Source organism: Equus caballus, chromosome 11 (genome assembly GCF_041296265.1).
Source record: "Equus caballus isolate H_3958 breed thoroughbred chromosome 11, TB-T2T, whole genome shotgun sequence".
Lineage (NCBI taxonomy): Eukaryota > Metazoa > Chordata > Mammalia > Perissodactyla > Equidae > Equus > Equus caballus.
In genome coordinates, this window is record NC_091694.1 from 15307307 (window position 1) to 15331065 (window position 23759).

The following is a 23759-nucleotide window of genomic DNA, read 5'->3' on the forward strand; positions in this document are numbered from 1 at the left end:
TAATGTTTGCTTCTTCATTCAACAAATGCTCATTGTGGGGAAAGCTAGAATATTTAGAAATGGTAAAAAGGAAAATAGTGCCCGTTATCCCACCATTCAGAGACAGCCAGGGCTACCTTTTTGGTACATTTCATACACTTTTGGTACATTCTCTCCTAACCTTTTTTCTCTTATGGATGAAAATTAATTTAGAATGTATAGCTCTTTTTCAAACCTTTACAGAATTGGACAGATTGACTATATAGACTTGAAAGGGCAATCAGAGATCACCTAGCTGGACCCTGCTGTGTTTTAGATGTATAAACTAGAGCCCAGAGTGGGAGTGAGTTTCCAGAGGTCACCCAGCAGCCTTGCCTTTCCATCCTGTTCCACAGCTTTGAGGCCAGTACCATAGGGTCACCAAGAGCACTGGCTCTGTGGCCAGACCACCTACATTTGGGGCCTGCTCCTTCTCCGTCTAGCGGCAAGACCTTGGGGAAGTTACTAACCACTCATCGCTCGGTTTCCTCATCCATAAAGTGCTGTTGGCAGTAGTGTCTCCTTAGTCAGTTGTGGTGGAGATGAAATGTTACATGTAAAGTGCCCAGAGAGCATATGTGGCACGGGGTAAGCCAGCAGTGTTTGCTGCTGCTGTTTGCAAAGCTTTGTTGTTAGTAAAAACTTCCTGAAGGGGCTCGGTGGGGAAAGCTGTTCTGTCTCCTGGGACCAGGGGTATCAGTGGCAGTGTCAGAATGAACCAAGGATGTGAACTGTGACCCCTCAGGTTCAGATTAATTCATCTGAGTCTTCAGGACGCTTGCTGCATGTATTTAAGTCTGCAGATAGTCACTGAGTGTGGACAGAGTACTGTACCATTTTTGCCCGGTGTCAAGATACCCAACTAACAACCCAAGTTTTGACTGAAGGTGTCGGATTCTGTGGAAAGATTACCATGTTGCACAGGAATAGGAACCTTGTCTGTCTCCAGAGATGCCCTCAGTCTTTACTGGTGGTATCCACCATCTACAACTCGTCTTCCAGACCTTAACCTATAGTGCCTGGTGCCTTTGTCCAGTTCTGCGACTGAAGTTACTTTGCCAACTGAATATTGCAGAAAACTAGAACCAAAATCAGTCTGTGACCTGCCTGCTCCTCCCGCTACACCCTTGTCCAGAGCAGACGTTAGGAGAACAGCTGCTCGGGGCTGAGCATGGTGACAGGGCAAGACTGTAGGGCTCAGTGCTGACAGGAATGGCACGCACACTCTGACTAGATTGTATTATGGAAAGAAAAACTACTTTTTATGGGAAGGCAAAAAAAGTACCCTTTTGTGGAACTTGGTGGTAGAGGAGAGGAGACTCTCATTTGTGACTATGCCAACCTTGAAAGTCAGAGCTGTTTCTAAGAACGGTTACAGGTAGACAAAGCTAAAAATGACATCTGTCCTAAAAGGCACAGCCAAATACAAGGGATGCTAACTTTCTGTGGTATCTGAGGGAGCAATATGGCACCAGTCTGTTTGTCAGGAACAAAACAGTCACCCTTCTAAGAGCTGAATAACTCACACATCTGTTCTTGGTAATATATCATTAAATGTTCCGTTTTAAGGAGTTTTGTTCGTTGGATGCCAAATGTTGGCTTTCAGGGTGAAAATCAGCCATTAATAGATACAGGTAGAGGGAAATAGAGGAGCAGATAACATGAGGGCCAAGCTCAGGTGAGCAAGGCTTTAGGTTCTTGTAAGTCCTTCTGAGCACAGGTGCCCCATTTCAATTCAAAACCTATTCCAATGAGACTAGTGCCTTTTAGTTATTTTAATAGTAAGAAAACAGTGAACTGCTGAGTGAAACTACTAGATTTATATGGCCATGGCAGGACTGTTCCTGAGGCCATGGGGTCTATTAAATAGAATACCAGGGAGAAGGCAGAAGAGCCTCTGTTCTAGTTGTCTCGTGATACGCACCAAGGCATGTTCATTATCTCTGGTGGCATCACATTTGGTCTGCACCAGGTGGCCCAGACCAGCTTCACTGTTCAAGTATAGACTTCCTGAGGGCAGGGATTCATCTCAGTGTCTTTAGCTCTGATGTCTTGCATTAAGAACTCAATAAACATTTTTGGGGAGAGTAAGCTGTAACTTGTCACAGTCTCCCTCTGAGTAGTGGGGGTGGTGACTGATCCTTCTCTCATGAAGCTGAAGAGTGAAAACACAGGCACCTCAGCTCCTCACAGGTCCTTGCGTGAAAACTGACTGAAGCTTGTCATCGTCAGTTGTGTTTCCTCTGTTGCAGAATAAAGTGGCAGTTTTATAGGGACTTGTTATATAGGTAATCAGGCGCCACCCTTCACCACTGTAAAGCCCCTCAACATGAGGACCCCTTCTGTGTGGGAGGACTATTATGGACTAAATGTTTGTGTCCCCCCCTAAATTCATATGTTGAAGGCCTAACCTGCAATGTGATGGTATTGGGAGGTGGGGTCTTTGGAGATAATTAGGTTTGGATGAGGTCATGAGGGTGAGGCCCTCATGATGGGATTAGTGCCTTTATAAGAGACCAGAGAGCTAGCTTGCTCTCTCTGCGCCATGTGAGGACACAGCAAGGAGATGGCCATCTGCAAGCCAAGAAGAGAGCTCTCACCAGGAACTGAATTGGCCAGCACCTTGATCTTGGACTTCCAGCAGAACTGTGAGAAATAAGTGTTTGTTGTGTAAGCCACCTAGTTTATGATATTTTGTGAGAGCAGCCCGAGCTAAGACAAGACTCTTTGTGTTCATGCCTTTCCCAGAGAACCTGTCAGGACTAACTGCCTTACTCCTATTTAAAGGCTTAAAACATTGTCCTGCTCCTCAGCTTCTGGTTTTTGTTCTTGCACTACCCAGAGCAGATGGTCCTAGAAAGCAGCATTTTAAATAAAATGCCTCACAAGAAAGTCTTAACATTTGTCAAGAACACAAAAGAAAAAGCTGTGTAACTACATTCATCTATATTAGTAGCATCAACTCAGAGTTAAAACACCACTCATGGAACAGTGTGTGTCCCCATCTTCACGTTGTTACTACATTTATCTCCAATGGGAAGACAACCTTTCCAGTAAGTGCAAGGCAGGAGCTTCCTGCCTCACCCATTGTATAACCACTTGGTCTCAGCTCCAGGTTGTGTGTGTTCTAAGGTTTTCACAGTGCTTTTTGTCTGCTGAATCATAGTCACAGAAGCAAATTTTTCTTTGCACCTAATGCTAAAATAGTCTTACCCTCATCTGAATGCAAGCCCATCATATTAAAGTAATTTATTGGAATACTTACAGTTTATATGTTTTTAAAAGTTTCAAACCATTCTTGACTCCTTCCTGTTTTCACTGAGAACCAGAGCTGAGCAAGGCCTGTATGTATGTCTCAGGAGACATATACAATGATATAAAAAACAGACTCCTTTCCCCATGCAGAGGCTCGGTCAGATGTCCACGCCTCCTCCCCTCCCCAGCTTGGACAGAGCTCTCTGGCTGCCCAGTGCAGCCTCTTCCCTTTTGGCCCTGCAGCCTCCTCTGGTCTGGTCCCTGTCTGCCATGGCAACAGCAGCGCTAGGCTGGAGCAAGGAGTGAGAAAGTGGGCCAGCAATGGCAGAGAAAGGGAAGAGCCCTGGCCAGGATGTGCCAGGTGCTGGACTATACACAGCAGTGTCATCTCCCTTGTGCAGATGAAGAGGGCGGTGCACAGAGCTCAAGAAAATTCCAGTGGAATTCAACGCCAGTCCATGTGACTGGGTTCCATGTGCTTTTCCCTCTCTTCTCTGCCTCAGCCTCTGGCAGAGAGTGGGGGGCGGGGGAAGACTAGACCACATGTCATTGGGTGGAATGGGCCAATAACTGGGGCGTGGGCCAGCAGTTTATTAAGCCTGTATCCATGTCCCCTCATTTAAAAAACAGACAAACAAACAAAACCTTCCACTTTATAGGAAGTAAAATTCTGGTGCCTTTACTATGACAACCTTCAAAGGCAATACATACTAATAATATTTATTGGAAACCTGACTAGGATTTTCAAAAGAAACGATTGTGTCTGAATACGTACAGCAACCAGGTAGTTTGTCTGTTGATTCTCAAGTTAAATAAAGCTGGAGATAAACAACAATAAATTCTCTATTGATGTTCTATTTAGTTTCAGTTTAAAATCTATTAATAGCAAGCCTTCTACCCCAATCCCCTTTCTACTGGAACTGATTAAGGACTAAATGTCTTTATTAAAGCAGACATTCCCTTTATTTCCAGTAACAATACCTTTGAAGGGCAAGCTAATTAATGTTTTTTAATTGCTTAATGTAAGCAAGAAATAAAGCAGTTTTGTGAGTTGCTGCAAAGAAGACAATCATAACTGATCTGCATATCACTTAATTAAACAAGGTCTTTAATGGAAAATAATTACCTTCAATTATGAAAAAAAAGAATTTGTTGAAAATAAGATGGAAATTATTCTGCCTTTGGTGAGGAATTACACCATTAGTGCTTCTTGAGGTTCAGCAAAGCTTTTATCTGAGATGGTGGCCAGATAGGGGATAGGTTATTTACTGTAATTGCTCAAAAATGCTGCTGTGTGTGAACATTGGTTTTAGATTACTTTTCTGCTTCCTTTTAGATGTTGACATTTGTCTTATGAGAATCTATAAAAGTTTATTAACATTTAAACACCCCCTTGAAAGATCACGTTTTGATTGAAAGTCCATGAGGTATTATGGAGGTCTGGGTCTGAAAAATCACAGCATAGCCTGTCCTACCTGTCGAATCATCAAATCCTCGTGTAGAAGGTTGTGAGATAATCCCTGTTTGCATTTTAGACTTCTGGTTAGTGGCCACTTCTGCTAGTGGGCCATCCCAGTGAAATGCCACAAAGCTAAAAGCCTGTTAGATACTATCTCACTGACATTAGTATCTTTTCTAAGGAATAGGTTTTTAAACTAAGGTCCAAAGTGGTTACCCAGCTTTATCTGGAAAAGCCTAGACCGAATATAATTCTTTTGTTTCCATTACTAGGCAATTTCCAGAAAGAAAAAGGTTCTAAAAGTTTTTGTCACTATCCTTATCCTTCCAAGCTAAATATGAACCATTTTCCATGCCCCTCTCCCCAAAACCACTAGATAATTTTAAGAAAGACTGTGGTTGTCACATCTGTCTTTAAAGAACAGCCCAGCTTGTGCTGAAGTCTCTGCACCTCTCTTCTGCCTCGTAACTGACTGGGAATCAGGAAACATTGACCTGGTTTTGCCCTGGGTTGTGCCATTTCCTACTGCTGGGAGTGTGTTTTCTTACTAAGTGTGAGAAGACACCAGAGGACAGGACCCTTCTAGCACCAGCATGTATGCTGAGCTCACTGTGACTGTTTTAATGGATATTGAAATACTGGCAATTTGCCAAATATGTGAACCATTTCCAGAAGCTTAGCTTTTCACAATCTCCTCTTGTATGCACTGGTAGTACAGGTGATATATATCTATAGACTTTCAAATGTGATGCCTTCTTAGATACTTTAAAATATGAATTTTTATACTGTCATTTATAGTCATGTTTTTTGCGGTGGGGGGGAACCTTCTGTTTTTTTCACCATTTCTCCAGGACTCTGGATCGATTTGGAAATGTCCTACAATGGGTCCTTTCTGATGACTCTCGAGACCAAAATGAATTTGACCAAACTAGGTAAAGAGCCTCTTGTTGAAGCCCTGAAGGTTGGAGAAATTGGCAAAGAAGGGTAAGGGGCTGTATGAATTTACTAATCCAACCCTGGGGAACTGAACTCTCCCTTAGCCTTTGAGAAGCAGGTTTGATGGGTAATAGTCCCGGATGTTGAGTGAGCCTTTACGTAAGTGCTTCTGGACCACAAAAGGCTTCAGGGAATGGATCCCTAGTTTTATCCCCAGCAGACTGTGAGTCCCCTCCTCTGCTGAGTGCTTTTGGCCTCAGTGCTGCCAGTGGGGCACACAGTATCGATTACCCAGAAAGCATCACTGACTCAGACCAGCAGGGCAGGCTCGTCTGCAAAATAAAACGCTCTCTGAAGAGAACTGTCATTTAGAAAGTTCTTCCTTCAACTTGCGGCCACAAACAGCAATATATGGGCCAGGCAAAGGTCCCTGGGGGGTTTATCTACTTTAATCACAAAGTCAGAATTATTTATAATTAGACGATTGATTTTGTAGCCAAGAGGGTGCTCCTAAAGTGTTTTGAGACGAATTTTCCCTAAATAATACAATATTGATTTGCTTAGTAAATTTTTCTCTTTATAGAAGATACTGAATCTGCTGCCCAGAGCTTGTCTGATTTAGTAAATATTCCAAATTTGTGAGCCAATTAATGAAGCTTGATTTTTTTTCCTTAAATGCCTAAAATGGATAGCCTAGAACTTTTACATTCCCACACACCTTTAAAACGACTGCTTCCGACTACAAATTTAAATTGGATAATTGTTTTTACTGAAGTAAAAGTGCTGACTGGAGTCTCTTTCTCATATCTTTAAGCTCTTTGCATGAAATTAACAGTCTGATGATAGGAAGACACCACAAGGAGCTACCTTCTCAGGGCCTAAATATAAGACAGACTCTTAGATTATTGCTTAGTTAAGATACTGACCTGTTGCTTCCGTTCATACTTGTGGTCATAGCAGATGGAGGGAGTTGGCTTATATGTTCAAGAATATCCTTTTACTTAGATTATTCTGATTTACCCAGGTTACTTAATAAAATGTTCCTATTGTAATAATTGGAGAATTTCACCTGCTGATGCAGTCTAACCTGTATCTGTGCTATTTTCCTTTCATTTTTCTGCTATTTGTTAAAATGTGTTTGGATTCGGCAATCTGCGGATTGTATTTTCTGGTGAGTGGTGTTTCTCAACTCTCCATGTAGCGTTTCATACCCTGTCAGTGCTGAGTCTCGTTTGGTCCCATGTGGCACCACTAGGAACCTTGTCCTTTCATCACGTTCTTGGACATAAAGGAACAGTTTGTAGACCTGAGCAGATTGAGATCAGAAGTATTTTAAGAGTCTCTCCTGGCAGGGAAAGTTGTACAAACTTCTTCAATTTAAATTGCTGAGGTCCTGCTCTAGTCCTCTAGTCAGACTCGACTTCTGTCCCTGGACACCCCCACCCTGGCACCATGCACAGCTCAGCATCATCGGTCCAGCCTCATGACAACACACTTGCAGAACCAGCTGCCTATAAAATGAAGCACCTTGGGCAGAAGCAGTCTTGAAAATGAGGTCTAACTAAATAAGAGCATGACAGAGCAAACTTCTGTCAGAAGCATTTGTGCAAGGAGCCCTTTCTGGAAACTGCCCTATGCTAGCACAGAGCTGCTGGGACTCCATTGGAAAGGGGAGTCTTGGGCAGCATGTGGGGCCCCAGCAAAGCCGGGTCCCTGAGATCCTGGCCCCTGTTATTCATGTAGGTCTCTTGGCACAATTTCAGGTTCATAAACTCTGGCTGATCAGAGGATGGACATGTTTTCTGAGCAAGCGGTGCTTCTCTAGACTGCATGAAAAAAATCCTCTGCTGTAGGAATATGATGGTATTACATTTAATTTGAAATGTATTTATTTCTAAAGTACTATTTTCTTTTCCAGTAGAGTCTGATATAAAATGTTTTGCTTCTTCCTGTGAGGGTGTTAAATTATATATTGATGTGTAATTGGCTGTCATTTAGTTTTAAAAGCAATGAAAAAAATGCAATCCAAAAGCAGTTCACTTGGGAGGAAAAGGCCTAGAAAAATGGACCCTTAATTTGTTTTTGCAGAAAGGACCCCTTTGGGAATCTGAGCGCTCTGGATCCTTCTCCCAGAAAATGCCTACAAATGTACTATTTGGCTCACAATTTCTAGGAGCATCAGGAACCTCTGAAAGCCCATCCATAGCTAAGAACCTAATCCCAGAAGTGATACTAGAATCCACTTTTTCACTTCCTCAGTCATGAGCATCTGGAGTCACTCTGAGGCTCAATACCAGAGGAGAGACAGAAGTCAGTATATAATACATAGTTGTTATTGAGGATGTAATCTTTGGTATCGAAGTGTTCCTTAATAGTAAACCTCTCTGAAGAGCAGCTGCCTGCAGAGTTGGCCAGCAGCCCTTTTCCTTCAGGCCCTCCCTTTAGCCCGTGGCTGCCTATCTCAGGGTCTCACTTTCCTGCAAGGGCTTGTTTCCTGCTGTCCTGCTCTGGCAGGGCCTCTGCTTTGTCTCACTGCTTGTTCAAAGTCCCCTTCAAGTGTGCAAATGATTGTGCCCTTGGGGAGTCTCTGAGGAGATGCTGCTCAGCCTGTGAAAAGTCCTACTTACTGGTAGGAAGTTTGTTCATGACTTCACTTTATTACCCTGAGGGTGATAGTGAGAAATTGAAATCCATGTTGCTTTATTCCAGTCAAGTCCTTTCCCTTTGAAATGTGGGTACACTTTATATTTGCAGACACTTTTTCCTTTAGTCTTTTTATTTCCCAGTTAGTCTTCTTTTTACAGACTGTAGTTAACCTTGGGGCAATAAGGTACTCCAAATGTAATTCAGGTAGTGAGCTGAGCAGTCTTAACTTAGGAACTGACCCGAAGAGGACCAAAGTGAGTCAGTAAGGGAAATGTTCTGCATGTTGGATGCTCTTTAAATGAAAAGTGGCATTGGAGTGGAGCACTTCCTGTAAGGCACGTGGCCTGTTCTCGCTCTGCCGTTGCAGCCTCAGCCGGCTGTGCGAGTCCTCATTTGGAGGCCCCCTCTGACTCCGTATTGGATCACTAGTCCCCAGACCACCACCACCACCTCACCCTGAGGCCCCTGATGTTCTGGGAGCTGAGTGCCTGCAGCCCACACTGTGTCTCAGTCTAGTTCTGTGAGTGAGTGTATACACGTGTCTGTGGCAGATGTATAGGACTTACTTCTCTCAAATAAAAGAAAATGGATACATTCTTATGAGTGTGGGCCCCAGCCAACAGTCACCTCACTGGGCTGTTTAATCTAATTATGCATCCTTCACTTAAAGCTTTGTTTCGGAGCTACTTTTTAGAATTGCCTCCAGAGTCTGTGACATTCTTTTTTAACTATCCTGAGTGACAGAAAATCATCCGGCTTTGTAGGTAAATTGGGTCTTTGAGAAATTGCTAGAAGTCCTTCAGAGGCGATGGTGATTATGAGACCAAGGAATAAAATGTTTAGTCTACGACTGTATCAGTGATAAAAGTAATTCACTTTCTTATGTATCTGACTCTGAGCACAGTTCCAAAAAGATTTTTAGCAGAGGCAGCAAAAGTGAAATAATCCTTTTAAAGTGTCTCTTTGAAAAGTTATCACACTCATTTGGAATTCTAAGGTGTGTTTAAAAAAATTAGGCTTATTATGTTCTAGCACATCTTATATAAGGATGTGCAGTGTGTCTTTCTCTGAAGTTCTTGCTGACATCGTAAAGTTGAGATCATAAAATGAACGTTCAGTTATAAAACTGAATATTAGCCAAACAGTGTACTTAATTAGTAAGCATTGGATGCCACATAATATAGCTCCCCATGCAGAGAGTAGAGGTAACGTTTGGTCAAAATCAGAATTTCGTGTCATCTGATCTGCTTTCACTGATACAGCATTGTCTAAATTATTAATTTCAAGCCACAAAATTTGTCCCATTCTCTGTCCCGCAGAGGATTAATTCAGGAACCTGAGAGCTCACTGCAATGCTTAGCCTTTGGCATCTTCTGCCCCAGGTCTGGAGGCTGCCAGATGACACATACCCATGGGGACAGGAGGGTTTGGTGGCTAAGCAGGTTTCACTGTGGTCACAGATCTTGAGGCAGCCTTTTGGCTGATTTACACCCCTGACTTTCCTCATCTCAAGATCCAATTTAGACTTCCTTGGGAGTCATATTTTGCTATGTACACTTTAAATAAAAGAGGATCTCTGTGAGGGCTGCCTAACCATGGAAAGCTCTGAAGTGGCTTTGTGACCCATGAACACACACAAGCATTTCCTGGACCAGCCAGGCCTCTGATGGAAGGAGGAAGAAAGAGTCAGTTAGGTGCTGTCCCTGTGGCCAGGGACAAGAGGCTTTGTGTCTGCAGGGGGCGTTTCCCTTTAACACTACACTCAGGCCTGTTGGCTGAGGCAGCTGGCTCTACTGTTTCAGTGCCGGGGTTGAGGAGGATCCGGGTGTCCTGCCAGGGAGAAGACTCGTGAGGCCCGTACAGCCGGGCTCCTGTCTCAGAGGCGGAGATTTCAGCTCCACCTGCCCAGTGCTGGGGCCTCTGCTGAGTCTTGAAGTCCACACCAGCGTGTGTGCTCTGCCCTTCGGTGTCCTTGGCCCCCTTTGGCCAGGAGAAGATTGTCCCAATGGGCTGCTTCTGGTGCCCCAAGGACGGTGTCAGAGGGAAACTCCAAAGGATTGCACTTGCAGGGAGCTGGGCCCTAAGCTCCACTGCATTCCCCTGCCCTGGTAGTTATGTCCTTGTCAAAAACACAAGGCCCAGCCTCTGCTTAGTGACCGTTTGGTTGCTTAATAGTGTTCAGAGACTACGTTGTCCCTTGTTCATCTTGTTCCAGTTAAGTCTCTGAGCCCCAGAGATGGACCCTGCCCATCTGCCTGTCTGAAGCAAAGCCACCATGCAGGGAGGGAGCTCCCTTTTGTGGGGCCAAAGCTTGGCCAAGAAGCCCCAGTGCCCTTCACAGGAGAGCCTTGCTCACTCATTGCTACTGGTGATCCTGCAGCCCCCATGGCTCTGGAAACAGTATCCAACCTGAAAAGATTAATGAGGGATGCTGCTCTCTGATGAGGCTTTTTATTACTGTATTTTTAAAATGGTTTTTAAATTTGTACTTCTCCAGAAAGTTCCTATGTCACTTGCTTCCTAGAGTGCCTTGAGATTTGTACCTTGTGGTTGTTGGCTTTTTCTTTGACCTTCAGGAGTTGGGGCAGGTGTGGGATGAGATAAGCAATTTCACTAGACAGGAGTCTTAAGTCAAAACTAATTTGGAGGTAACTAAGCCAGAAAGCATCATAGTTGTTTAACTCAGCCAGAGTCAGGGGACTTGCCTGAACATCCCCATCATCAGTGAGAGGTGCTCCTGTCACCAACATAAGCTGTCACCTCACCCTTGCAAGCATTGTTCTTTCCATTCACCCTCCCACTTGGCTGCTGCTGCACTGTTGATGAAACCACTGCATTCGTGTGGACCCCATCACACTCCTACCATCTGCCATTCTGACGCATGTGCACAATTGAATTCTTTGGGCCCAAGTCCTCTGTGGTTCTGCCAGGGGACTTGCGCTGAAGAGTCTCCTGGGTTACCAGGCCAATCCGAGGCCTCTTCTTTTTTGGATGGGTTGGGCAGAATGAAGTCGTGTGGCGGCGGTGGCGGGTGGGGCGCATGTGTTATCTCTAAGCAAAGCCTAGGTGATGGGCAGGCTGCGGTGGTGACTCTGCCCTGTTCAGTTGCAGGCCCAGGGCATACTGTTTGGCCGACAGCGATGAGGAGTCCTCCAGTGCTGGCTCCTCCGATGAAGATGATGCACCAGAGCCCAGCACAGGAGACAAACCGCTTCTCCCAGGGGCTGAAGGGTGAGTGGATCCAGGTTCTGGGGTCTCCAGGGGTCAGGCAGCAAACGGGGAGAGAGCTTTTCTTTTTTCCTCTTCTATGATCTTCCTTCCTCTTTCATGTTGAGTGAATGGTTTGGGGGATTAATAACCCAAAAATCAGTGGCTTGTTTAAATTCCAGGCTCCGGAGCAAAAAGACCCATATAGCTTTCCTTACTTAGGACGGTCCCACACCAAAATGGCTTTCTCCTGCCACTGGAGTCAATAATAGAGAATTGAAGGGCATGCTTATCACAAGGAGCACAAATTGCACAACACTTCCCCCTGGTGCTTGGTGGAGAGCATTACCCACCCTCAGTCGGGGCACACTTGCTTCTGTGGAGCTACAAAGCTGAAACATTCAGGTGGTTTCTCTGGTGAAATTTGGAAACGCGGATCACTTAGCTGATCTTTTGGATCAATGAACTTCATTTTTAGGGCTCCCTTTGCCTGTGACTTGGACTATGGAATGATCAAAGTGCTTAAACAGCCTCTGTATGGATCTTTTAATTGTTTAAAGTGAGTTGAAGAAACTAATATTATAAAGAAGCCAGGTGACTCAGAAGCATTTGTAAGAAAATATCAACCTATTCACTTTTGAAATACTACAGGTGAAAAGAGAATCCAGATATTTGAGGAGTTGGTGCTAAAGTTTGTGTGCATTATTTAAAATCTACCTGCTTGACCTTCTTAAGAACAATTGCTTTTCCCTACACACATACAATACTATTCCTGACACTCTGAAACTGTGGAGGATTTTTAAAAGCAAATCTCTTCTTATCCTTCTCAGTCTTATGATAGATACGATCTGATACAAAAGCTTGCTTTCTTGCCCTGCGGGCATGTCCGCTTCATGTAGCATTTTTCTTTAGAAGTTCCTAAGCCCTTTAAAAAGTAGTTGCCACTCAAAGTTGGTATGACACCACCTAAAAGTCAGTTACTGTTTTGTATCCCTGTTGATGCAGCATGATTTCTTGTTTTCCGTATAGAGATGGTGAGATGTCTCTAGTAGGACACTGGACTTATATTCAGTATTTGAGGGGTATAAAGGGAGACAGGTGAGATGCCTTCACTATTTGCACTATGAGAACTTTGACTTTCCATTATCAAAACTCGGGCTCTGTCTGATGTTTATACCTTCTCTAAAGCAGTAGTTCTCAGCTAGGGGTTATTTTGCACCTCCCTCTGGGGGGCATATTTGGCAATGTGTGGATACATTTCTTACTGTCATGACTGGGGAGAGTGTGCTGTTGACATCTAGTAGGTTGAGGTCAGGGATGCAGCTAAACATCCTACAATGCACAGGATAGCCCCCACAACAAAGAATTACTCAGTCCAAAGGTCAGGAGTGCCACAGTTGAGAAACTCTGGTCTAAAGTAAGGGGGACAAAGAGCCACAAATTTTGGTTGTGAAGGAGCAAAGTTTGTACTAACACCGCTTTGTGTCCCTCATTTAAAGGTATGTTGGAGGTCATCGAACAAGTAAGATTATGAGGTTTGTGGATAAAATTACCAAATCAAAATATTTCCAAAAAGCAACAGAGACAGAGTTCATTAAAAAGAAGATTGAAGAAGTGTCCAACACACCCCTGCTGCTGACTGTTGAGGTTCAGGAGTGTAGAGGGACCTTGGCGGTCAACATTCCACCTCCCCCGACTGACCGGATATGGTGCGTAGAGGGTCCTCAGGGACAGCAAGTGTTTCCCCTTGTGTGACCATAAAAATCCCAGCCTGCTTACCCTTGACATTATGGAAAGTACCTTCTTCTGGGCAGAAGCACTTTCAAATGTTTTCCCTGGAACCTTAATATAGTTGTAAATCCAATTCTGCTTTCTTCTGTGAATGGTTAATTCACATTTAAAGATTCATCTTCACAAGTTAGGAAGAGTTAAGGTCAATAGGTGAAGTTTATGGGATGAGCTGTTTCTGTCTCTTTACGGCCAGCCTTTCCACCAGTAAGAAGAGCTGCTATTTGTAGAGCTCTTCTTCTCTGCCTGGCCTGGGGGGTAACTGCTTCTTCCCATCAGTCTTCAGAGCATCCTGTGGAGGTGGGTGCCATCATTATCCCCACTTGACAGAAGGGGACCATGCAGCCAGCAGAGTCCCAGGCAGTTAGGGAAGACTTCTCTGGGTCAGACCTAGATGTTAAGGAGGCAGAAGCATGTGCCCTTGGTAATTGTGGTAGGAGGTCTATCCAAGGAGTTGTCATTGAATGAACCAGTGGTTTTCAACCCTACCTGCAAACCCAGTCGAACTTGTTAGAAGCAGAGATATGCCCAGCCCCTGGCACTCAGGGGCTGGGGGAATAAGGCAGGATTGAGAATCATGAAATAAGTTATTCATGGGTCCAGCAGAAGAAAATCGCTAATGTGAATCTCAATTTAAAACTGACATTACAACTCCTATAAAATGTGCATAAGTATATGCAGTGATTGCAAAAGAGACCTCATTGTACCATAAACTACATGTATGAAAAAGATAGCTCTGTTCTATCATAGAGTGAAACCAACATGCTAGTACACTTCCTTGGTGTGTTCAGAAGGGTCTGTAGGAACGATCAGAAGAGGATTATTGAATTAACTAATCATTTGATGATGACACTGGTGTTTGCCAGTAAGAACTTAAAAATACGTTTTTAGATTTTATTTTTTAAAAGTAATATTTTCATTGTAAAAACAAAATTGAGAGATTTGGGAAAAAGGGGGGAAAAGCCTACAATCTTACCATCCAAAAATAACCACTGTTAATACTTTACTGTACAGTCTTCCCAACCTAATTAAAAAATTTTTAATAGTAAGAGTTGATACATTTCTTCTCTTACTTCGAAGTTTTAAGATTTATCAATTACAAGTGCCACTGTTCAGTGAAAGATAAAATTTAAGGCCTCTTGGATAGTGCTATCCAAAGCATGCTTAAATGCTGAACTATTTGTTATTGATCCACAAAAATAAGTATAGATAGTGGGAGTGTTTAGAAACATTTATAGCAATTTAACATTTTTATTGTATTTTTTAAAACATTCGTCTGTGAAAGATTGAAGTTCCTAGATAGTTTGATAGCATACAGTCTCCCCTAGGAAGCCATAAAAGGCAAGGTGTGCAGTGAAAAAGCAGGTTATAGAATGTTCTCTATTTACATAAGCATATTAGGAGTGTGGGAGCACTGACCTGCTTCACTCAGTGGTCTTGTCTTGGGGGTGAGATTCAGAGAGAGGCAGTGTCTTTCACTTTCTACACTTGTATATTTTGAGTTTTGTAACATACATATTATACTTTTATAAAAATAGAAACGAAAAAAGTCCTTGACATTTTAGGAATAATAGAAACCAGAAAACAATGCCTGGGTCACGGACTTTTCCAGTGGCACTTCCTGGCTTTCCCAGTTTGTCAGAACTTTTCGCAAATCATTGCAGTCCTACACATGGTCCAGGGACACAGGGAGTTCACAATTCATCCCTTCTGCATTGAATTATTTTTAGAGGGGGTTTCAGACTAAGACAACATTTAAGTGTAGTGATAAAGCCCCGTGTAAACGAGGAATGTTTGCTGTTGGTACTTGTCTACTTCCTTTCTTTGCTTCTAAATGTGGTTATTACTTGTCATCTTCAAAAAGGTACGGTTTCCGGAAGCCACCATATGTAGAGCTGAAAGCTCGGCCAAAACTTGGAGAGAGAGAAGTCACTTTAGTTCATGTGACAGATTGGATAGAGAAGAAGCTGGAGCAAGAGTTTCAGGTAAGCCTGCAGTATCATCTGATGTTTCACCCCAAGTGTAAAAGCTCTGGATAGAACTGAGGTGCTGAACTTCACTTGGGTCAGGATCCTCCTTTGAGAATCTGATGAAAGCTCTGGACCCTCATCCCAGGAAGGTACACATATAATCAAACAGGTGTAAAATTTTAGGTAGTTTCAAAAACCCCTGAAACTCTGGATGTGAGGGTGATCTGGCTGAGACATCTGTCACCCCATTGATCGCCAGGGTTGATTCAACTGATCTGGCTGACTAGGCGGGTGTCCCCTTCCTCCCTCACTGCTCCATGTGTGTCCCTTTTGAAGCTGCACGCTTGGTCCAAGAGGATGACCTTCCCTAATAGAGGAGGACTGTTCTTTGGTCAATGGTATATGAGTAGCTGCGTTCCTCTGCTAGAACCTCCAAACAAGCTCTCAAAAAACCCTGAGAGAGGCTGGTCCCGTGGCTGAGTGGTTAAGTTTGCACGTTCTGCTTCAATGGCTCAGGGTTTCGCCAGTTTGGATCCTGGGTGCGGACATGGCACCACTCATCAGGCCATGCTGAGGCAGCACCCCACATACCACAACTAGAAGGACACACAACTAAAATATACAACTATGTACTGGGGGGATTTGGGGAGAAAAAGGAAAAAAAACAAAAAAAGATTGGCAACAGTTGTAGCTCAGGTGCCAATCTTTAAAAAAAAAAAAAAAAAACCCCGAGGGCCAGTGGCTAAGTTCAGCACACTCCACTTCAGCAGTCTGGGTTTGGTTCCCTGGGTTGGACCTACACCACTTGTCTGTCAGTGGCCATGCTGTGGCAGTGGCTCACATATGAAAAGAGGAAGATTAACAGTGGATGTTAGCTCAGGGGAAATCTTCCTCAGCAAAACAAAAACAAAAAACCCTGAAACTCATCCACAGAACTCTGTTCAGTAGTCTTCATAAGAAACCCCAAAGGTGGGTTACTAAGCCAGAGCTCATTCTCCAAGCCTGTTTTCTGCCACTAAGGTGATAGCGTTGTCGCTGAGGCCCTGGGATGAGCTATTCCTATCAAATTTTTATCAGCTGTTTTTTTTGTTGGTGAGGAAGATTGGCCCTGAGCTAACATCTGTGGCCAATCTTCCTCTTTTCGCTTGAGGAAGATTGTTGCTGAGCTAACATCTGTGCTAATCTTTCTCTATTTTGTATGTGGGACACCACCTCAGCATGGCTTGATGAGTGGTGTATAGGTCCGCACCCAGGATCCAAACCAGCAAATTCCCAGCCACTGAAGTGGAGTGCACAAACTTAACCACTGTACCACCAGGCCAGCTTTTGAGGCACTGCTGTCTTTCAAGGTTTTATGGATTAGCAAACTATTTATTTATTTTGTAATGAATTTCACCTTTTGAAGATCCATATTATTTTTGCAGGGGTATATTTTGAGTTTATTGCTTTTAAAAAATTTTATTTTTATTATTAAGAGCTATAGATTGGGCTGGCCCCATGGCCTAGTGGTTAAATTTGGTGTATTCAGCTTCAGCAGCTTGAGTTTGCTGGTTTAGATCCCAGGGGTGGAGCTACACCACTTGTCAGCCATACTATGGCAGTGACCCACATATACAATGGAGGAAGACTGGCAACAGATATTAGCTCAGGGGGAATCTTCCTCAGCCAAAAAAAAAAAAAAAAAAAAAAAAAAAAGGCTATAGATTAACTGTAACTGAAAAACAGTTTCTGGAAAGTGTAATATTATCACCAAATAGGAAAGTACTTTGAACTTAGGAAAAACAATGTTACACCTTCAGTATTTTTCCTTTTCCCTAGATCCTACATTAGGAATTTGAGCAGGTCATCCCTTATGGGTATTGGGGTACAAGGAGTGAAAGAAGGGATGAGGGAGCAGAGATTGGTGCCTGGTATTTTTGAGGTAAATTGGGAAGTTAGAGGGTAACTGCTGCATCTTCCCATAGCCACCTGTTTTTGTTTTCATTTATGCTCTTTTTAAAGATTTTATTTTTCCTTTTTCTCCCAAATCCCCCCAGTACATAGTTGTGGGTCCTCCCAGTTGTGGCACATGGGATGCCACCTCAGCGTGGCTTGACGAGCGGAGTCATGTCCACACGCAGGATCCAAACCGGCGAACCCAGCCACTTGACCACAGGGATGGCCCCTTATTTATGCTTTTCTAAGAAGGCATTACTGAAGATTGAATGCATTGCCAAAATTCACTCATATAAAATTAGTTTATAAACACGATCGGCAAAGCATCATTACTGTGACTCACTCATGGTCCTTTGGGTGTTCACTATAGTGGGATTTCTTTTATATATTTGAAAAAAGATTAGCTTACATTTTGTTGCTCAGATTTAAATGGATAAACTCACTTGGAATATGTGTTCTGGACATAGTAATTTGGAAATACTATGAGCAGCTTAAGCCAATTCTCTTAAAACAATCTTATTTATCAATTCACGAGTGATTTCACTCCATGTCCATGAAATCAAAGGCCGCTTCTGCCGCAGAGCTGGCTTACTGGGCTCTCGTGTTCATGCACTGGTGCGGTTCCTCAGCTTTCTGAAGGTGGAGGAATTAGTTTGGACTGTGTAGGAAAAGTTGTTTTATATGTATTTTAAAAACTTGTCTAAAATTATTATCAAAACAGAGTAGGGTGACGGCCTGAGTAAACAAGGCATTCTCCCACATGGCTATTCTTTAATATCTTTCTACAGAAAGTTTTTGTCATGCCAAACATGGATGATGTTTATATCCCTATAATGCACTCAGCCATGGACCCTCGCTCCACTGCCTGCCTCCTGAAAGACCCACTTGTGGAGGCTGCTGATCAGCTGTGAAGGGTGAAAATGTTTCCGGCATTAGATCTCACTCAAGGTGTGGGGTTCTCGGCTGCCATCTGTGCTGTAGCACTCACCTTTCCTTGTGCCACAGCTCTACCCTCTGCCTGCCATGGCCCATTCCACTGTGAGGTGTCATTCCACTGGACCAGTGAGGTGTCTGGATTGTCTGCTGCCAAGCTTTGACTCAGCAAAGGAGACTGTGGATGCAGCATCACGGTGGAACCAGAGGTTACAGGTCGATCACACCATGGCTTTTTTGGGTCTACCAGTTTTTGTGGCAGCAAGAGAACAAAAGAGCAAAGCTGTGCAACTGGAAGGCTTCCCGTTGCCTCCTCACCTCCAAAGCTTTTCCTCAGGCATCCAGTGCACAGTGGAATGTTTTCTCACTTCTAGTTTGTGATGCAGCCCTCCACACTTCAGAAAATCTCAATTCAGTAACACGTGGAGTGGAATTTTGTGAACCATTTCATTGGTGATAAAGAGATATGTGTATGCATAGCAACTTTCCATATTAAAATTGTGCATTTAGGAAGCAAGTAGCCATAGAACTCAGACGCCCTAACACACTATCAGCTGGGGTGGGGACGGTGGGATCTATGTGAACATTAGGCAAAGCCATGAGATCAAACCATCCCAAGCCTTTTAACAAAAAAGTACAATCATCTGGCTACTAATCAATCCCAAATGTTTTCCCGAGACACAAGCATATGTGAAAATGTCAGACGTGGCACATGACTAGATTGGGGTGGGGCCAGAAAGCCAAAGCCACCATCCTTCCATCTGGCACTTTCTGTGCTCCGGAAAGCTTTATATAGGCATCTAAATGCTTTGTTAATCTAACTGGTTTGGGATGTTTTGTGAGCAGTTTCCTTCTCTGATGGCCAAAAGGGAGGGAGAGCTGCTCTCTAATGATCATTAAGAATCAAGAACAGGTTTGCTCAACATGACACTACATATCTCAAAATTAATGTGACCTTCTTTAATATTGCCAACTTATTTTGTGCATTTGTGTCAGAATGTTTGGTTTACAAGTTTGGAGCCTCTAATTGTAAAATTTGCTTTGAGAAGTACACGTAAAATACACAATTTTTTATTGTTTAAATCTGCATTCGGCATCAAAATTACCTTGGGTAACTTTTGATAACTTACATCTGTGGACAAAGCTAATAGTGGTTTTTTAAACAGCACCTTGCCTGAACATGACTTTAAAGAAATTAATATATTGAAGAAATATATTTGAACCCTTACTTGATTACTTTAATTGCACCATTAAAACATTTGATTTGAATTATTTGACCATTCCAGTTGGTGTACTGTTAATTTCTCATTGTGTAGGCCGATTTGCCTCAGTCCGCATGTCTTGTTCAATGGTCTTTATAATTTTTGTGCAATAACTAAAAGCAAAGGACTAGATGCACTACTGTGTAAAGAGATTACACATGACTGTATCCTATTGCACTCATCAAATAGTTGTGGGGATTTACAATCGCTTGTGTTGTTTCACAAAATAAATAATCTCATCAAATACTAGATAAGCATCCAAGTTATTTCTGCTGAATCCTGTTTAGATAATAGAGACAGAATAAACAATGGGTACAGGGCTCTCACTGGGGCCCTCAGCTGCCAAAAGCGGCTTCAATTTCCCGGGTGGTAAATGGGCCAGTCCTCTTCTAAGAATCCAAGGTAGGCCTCGTCCTCAACAGATGGATAAGGTCTTAAACCCCCAATAAAAAACCTAAGGGGGACAGTCCCCCTCTTGAGCTGGAGCTTACACCTTTAATTGCCTAGTAGACCCGTTAACTTGGGGGGCCCTCTAGTTATTAAACGCCAAAGCAGTTTAGGCACCGCACTTGTGCATCCTTGCCCTTCAACAGTGCTGCCTGTACTCAAAACAGATGCACATTTCGCCTAAGCCTAGGTGAGAAATTAATCACCTAGAATCTGGATCACGAAGGATCCTGCCTTTCTGTAGGAGCCTATGTTGTGCCCAGCATGCATGAAATCATCTTCACACCTACTGTTACTGTGAGCTGTTTAGGCTAAGGACACATTAATTTGCCTCAAGCTTAGCACACAGTATCCACGTAAGCAGTTGGGCCTAAATGGTAGTTTCTCTAAATAGGTTGCGACCGCACCTTAGCCAGGTAAGTTCATGCAGCTCAAGACCGAAGCCAGTTCCTGGGAAGTACACCACGGCCCTTAAACTACGCGAGGCCGCAGCCGGATTCTCATCTCCGCTCCCTGCGGAGGCTATCCGGGCCGCAGTTAACTGAATCTGCACGTCATGTCTCACTAACCAAGAGATCGTAGTCAAAGCTTCCAGGGAAATCCCGGGCAAACCTCCCGCTCCTGGCACCCAGTGCCGCCTTGTCGCTCGCGGTTAAAAGGGCCGCCGGCGAGCGGGAGGCGGCCCCAGTTATGCGCAAGCGCGTACTCTGGCGCCGCAGCCTGACCCCCGGCGCCACGTGCAGGCGCAGCAGGGGCTCAAAGGCAGCGCGTCACAAGAAACACACCAGCGATGGGATCAAACCATTTTATTGAGAAGCTTTGGGGGAAGGTCCAAGGGCTGAGAAAACAGTGATATCCGACGTCCTCAGTCCGGCCGGGATCTGCAAGAACGAGAGGTGGCTGAGCGGATGTGCCCCCGCAGCCCCGGTCTCTCCCCGCCGCGGCGGCGGCCCGGCTCAGATTCCAGTTCGCATCACCCGCGTCAGCAGTCTAACACGTGCTTTGATTGGGATGTCATCACCGCTGGCCGCCCGCCCCACACCCAGCTTCCAACCCTGAGGAGCGACCCACCACGACCCAGAAGAACCACAACCTCACCTTTCCGGCTTCACAGTCTCCGAAAGGCGGGACGACGCGCCCGGCTCCTACTTAAAGGCGTAGGCAGGATGTGGTTGGGCGGGCTTTATCGCTATTAACCAATAGCAAGTCGAACTTCCGGCCACGTGCCTGTAAAGTGGCCTAATGATTGGCCGTGCTCTCTGAGTCCTCCAGGCTATAGAGCGGTCACATTGCTAACCATAGAGATGGGACTCTAGGAACGACTGAGAGTCGTACAGTGCCTTGCGTGTTTTTCCAAATCTCTATTGCCGGCTTGAGTTTAGTGCATTTCTTTCCAGTACACAGAACAAAATTTCATAAACAGCAGGACGCAAGTAATGCCTACCTTGTTTAAGATATTCTGTGTCAGGAGCTTAGGCTAGGAGCTGAGGATATAAAAGTGAACAAAATTAACCTTGCCCCTGAGTTCGAAGTAACCTCTTCTGATGGAAAGAGCTTGTGTTTGAAAGTAATCCGATGTGCAACCAAATCCTGTATTTGTGATGAATTCCATCTATGACCGTGATCACTTAACCTTTCTGAGCGTCAATTTCTGAAAAATAGGAATATCTAAAAAAGTTGTAAGGATTAAATGAATGAATGTCAATCGCTTGGCACATTCTGAGTGGTAAACAAATAGTTGTTTCTAAAGGGTTTGTGTGATGTGGAAAACTTACGTGATCGCAGTACTTTGATAAATGCTAAAATAGAGCTATGAATAGCCTACTGTGGAAGCCCAAAGGAGAGAAGGCCTAACTTAGAGAAAGCGAAAAGTGCTTGTAAGTATTGGGTTCATACTCTGAGCCAGGCACACTTTTCACTAGCGGATAGGAATGTGGCTCTGCCCTGTAAGAGCTTGATTTACCGGGAGAGGGAACAGTAAGCAATCACAATCTCTGCTTATCTTTTATTTCCTTCGTATGTTTCCCTTGGGGATTCTTTCCCTTTTTTCTTCTTAATAAGAAAAATGTATTGTTTTTTGTAATAAAGAAACCATTTCAACCTATGAGTTTGTGGTTGTCTCTTATTTTCATTATTTTCTACATAGTTTTTAGTTAAATTTAAAAATTCCTCTTTTGTCCAAAGCAGTAATTGTTTTGGCAAGTGTTTTGTAACTTCTATGCTTATTTTTATTATTATTTAAACTTTGTTATTAATGTCAACATTTATTACACTGTGGTACAGTTTCTGCATTGGGAAAGGTATTAACATTTTCTTCATGGCCTAGAATATGACCTATTTTTATAAATATTCCATAGATTCTTGAAATGAAGATGTTTTCAGTATCAGGTGCAAATATAGACATGAAATATATATTAATTCAGCCTTAGTTGTGTTGTGATTATATTGTCCAAATCTCTGTATATTTTATACTTGATTGGGAATGTATGCACTGACGTTGATTGATAGTGATGTGTTAAGATTATGCTTCAAATACCAAATGCGGGTGAAGATGCAAAGCAACAAGAACTTTGCTCCATTACTGTTTGGAAATGCAAAATAGCGCAACCATTTTGGAAAAGAAGTTGGACACTTTCTTATAAAGTTAAATGTGCACTTAACCATATGACCTAGCAGTTCCTGGGCGTTTAACCAAGAGACATGAAAATTTATGTTCACGCAAATCCAGTACAGAAATGTTTATAATAACATTATTCATAATTCCCCAAACTGGACCCCCCGAAAGCCCTTCATTGGGTGAATGATAAGCAGTTGTGGTACATCCAGACGATTGAATGCTATGTAACAATGAAATAGAATGAACTGTTGATACGTACAACACTCAGAAGAATCTCAGAGGCATTATGCTGAGTGAAAGGCGTCAGACTCCAAAGATGGTATGATTCCATTTGTATGACATTCTAGAAAGACAAAACTGTAAGGATGGAGAACAGATCAAAGAGTTTCCAGAGACGGGGGGTGTGGGGAGCATTTGACTACAAAGGGGCAGCAGGAGGGCATTTTTGAGGGTGACAGAACTGTTCTGTACCTTGATTGTGGTGGTGGTTACACGATTTTATGCATTTGTCAAAACTCATAAAACTGTTCACCCAGAAGATTTAATTTTACTGTATGAAATTAAAAACAAAAAATAAAATAAAAAATTATGCCTCAGTCACTTTCTTTGGTTATTTCTGTCATTATTTGCTTTGTATATTTTGAGGCTATGCTATTTATCTCATTATGGTTTGCGGCTGATAATATTTCCATCATGGATTACATATATCTATGTATAAAAGAACACTCTAAGTTATTTGTGTTTTTTGCCTTGAGTTTTAGTTTATCTTACATTAGCATCGTTACTCGTGTCTTTTTTTGTTTGTGTTTGTCTGGTATAATTTTTCCCATCCCTTTATTTTTAACCTTTCTGTGTTATTTTGTTTTTGGTGTGTCTGTTGTGTGAGACATATGGTTGAATTATAGTGTTTAGCCCAATGTGACAATATTTGCCTTTAAAAAAATTCCTTTAAAATTTTTATTATGAAATATCTCTGCATACAGACGAGTACATATAAAGTACATGTGTGGTTTAGAGATTACTGACAAGTTGAACCTTCATATACTTACCACTTAGTGTAAGAAAAATGACGTCATAACTTTGAAGCTCATTTTTTGCCTGGTCTCATTCCATCTCCCTCTCTCTCAGAGAAAACTGCTATACTGAACTTTGAGTTTGTCTTGTTTCGCTTTTCTTTTAGTTTTGCCTCATATATTTGTATATTATTTTTCAAGTTTTGCTTGATTTCAAACTATAAGACCTAGAATATACTGTATATATACTTCTGTGACTTGCTCTTTTTATTG

The 23759-nt window shown here is 43.0% G+C and overlaps 1 protein-coding gene, 1 long non-coding RNA gene and 2 other non-coding genes across 19 annotated transcripts in view; 1 reads left to right on the forward strand and 3 right to left on the reverse strand.

Annotated features, from left to right (window-relative positions):
* TEX2 (testis expressed 2) overlaps positions 1–19658 on the forward strand; it is a 104061-nt gene extending 84403 nt beyond the window's left edge. For 5 of the 16 annotated variants that reach the window (XM_023652209.2, XM_070226047.1, XM_070226048.1 and 2 more), the window contains 5 exons: positions 5584–5716; positions 11420–11545; positions 13021–13230; positions 15174–15294; positions 18003–19658. In XM_023652209.2, coding sequence (XP_023507977.1) covers positions 5584–5716; positions 11420–11545; positions 13021–13230; positions 15174–15294; positions 18003–18125 — 713 coding nt within the window. In that variant the 3' untranslated portion in view covers positions 18126–19658. The remainder of the gene's footprint in view (positions 1–5583; positions 5717–11419; positions 11546–13020; positions 13231–15173; positions 15295–18002) is intronic. The other 11 variants (XM_023652211.2, XM_070226051.1, XM_070226053.1 and 8 more) reach the window with 5 other exon arrangements.
* Positions 19659–20493: 835 nt separating this feature from the next.
* LOC111775796 (small nucleolar RNA SNORA76) lies at positions 20494–20625 on the reverse strand. Its single transcript, XR_002811776.1, has one exon. It is a non-coding gene; the product is annotated as a small nucleolar RNA SNORA76 (small nucleolar RNA).
* A 22-nt stretch (positions 20626–20647) lies between these two features.
* On the reverse strand, positions 20648–21033 carry LOC106783108 (uncharacterized). Its single transcript, XR_001380644.3, has 2 exons — positions 20955–21033; positions 20648–20737 (listed from the first exon to the last, which is right to left on the reverse strand). It is a non-coding gene; the product is annotated as an uncharacterized lncRNA (long non-coding RNA).
* On the reverse strand, positions 20811–20880 carry LOC111775845 (small nucleolar RNA SNORD104). Its single transcript, XR_002811824.1, has one exon. It is a non-coding gene; the product is annotated as a small nucleolar RNA SNORD104 (small nucleolar RNA).
* Positions 21034–23759: the final 2726 nt, after the last annotated feature.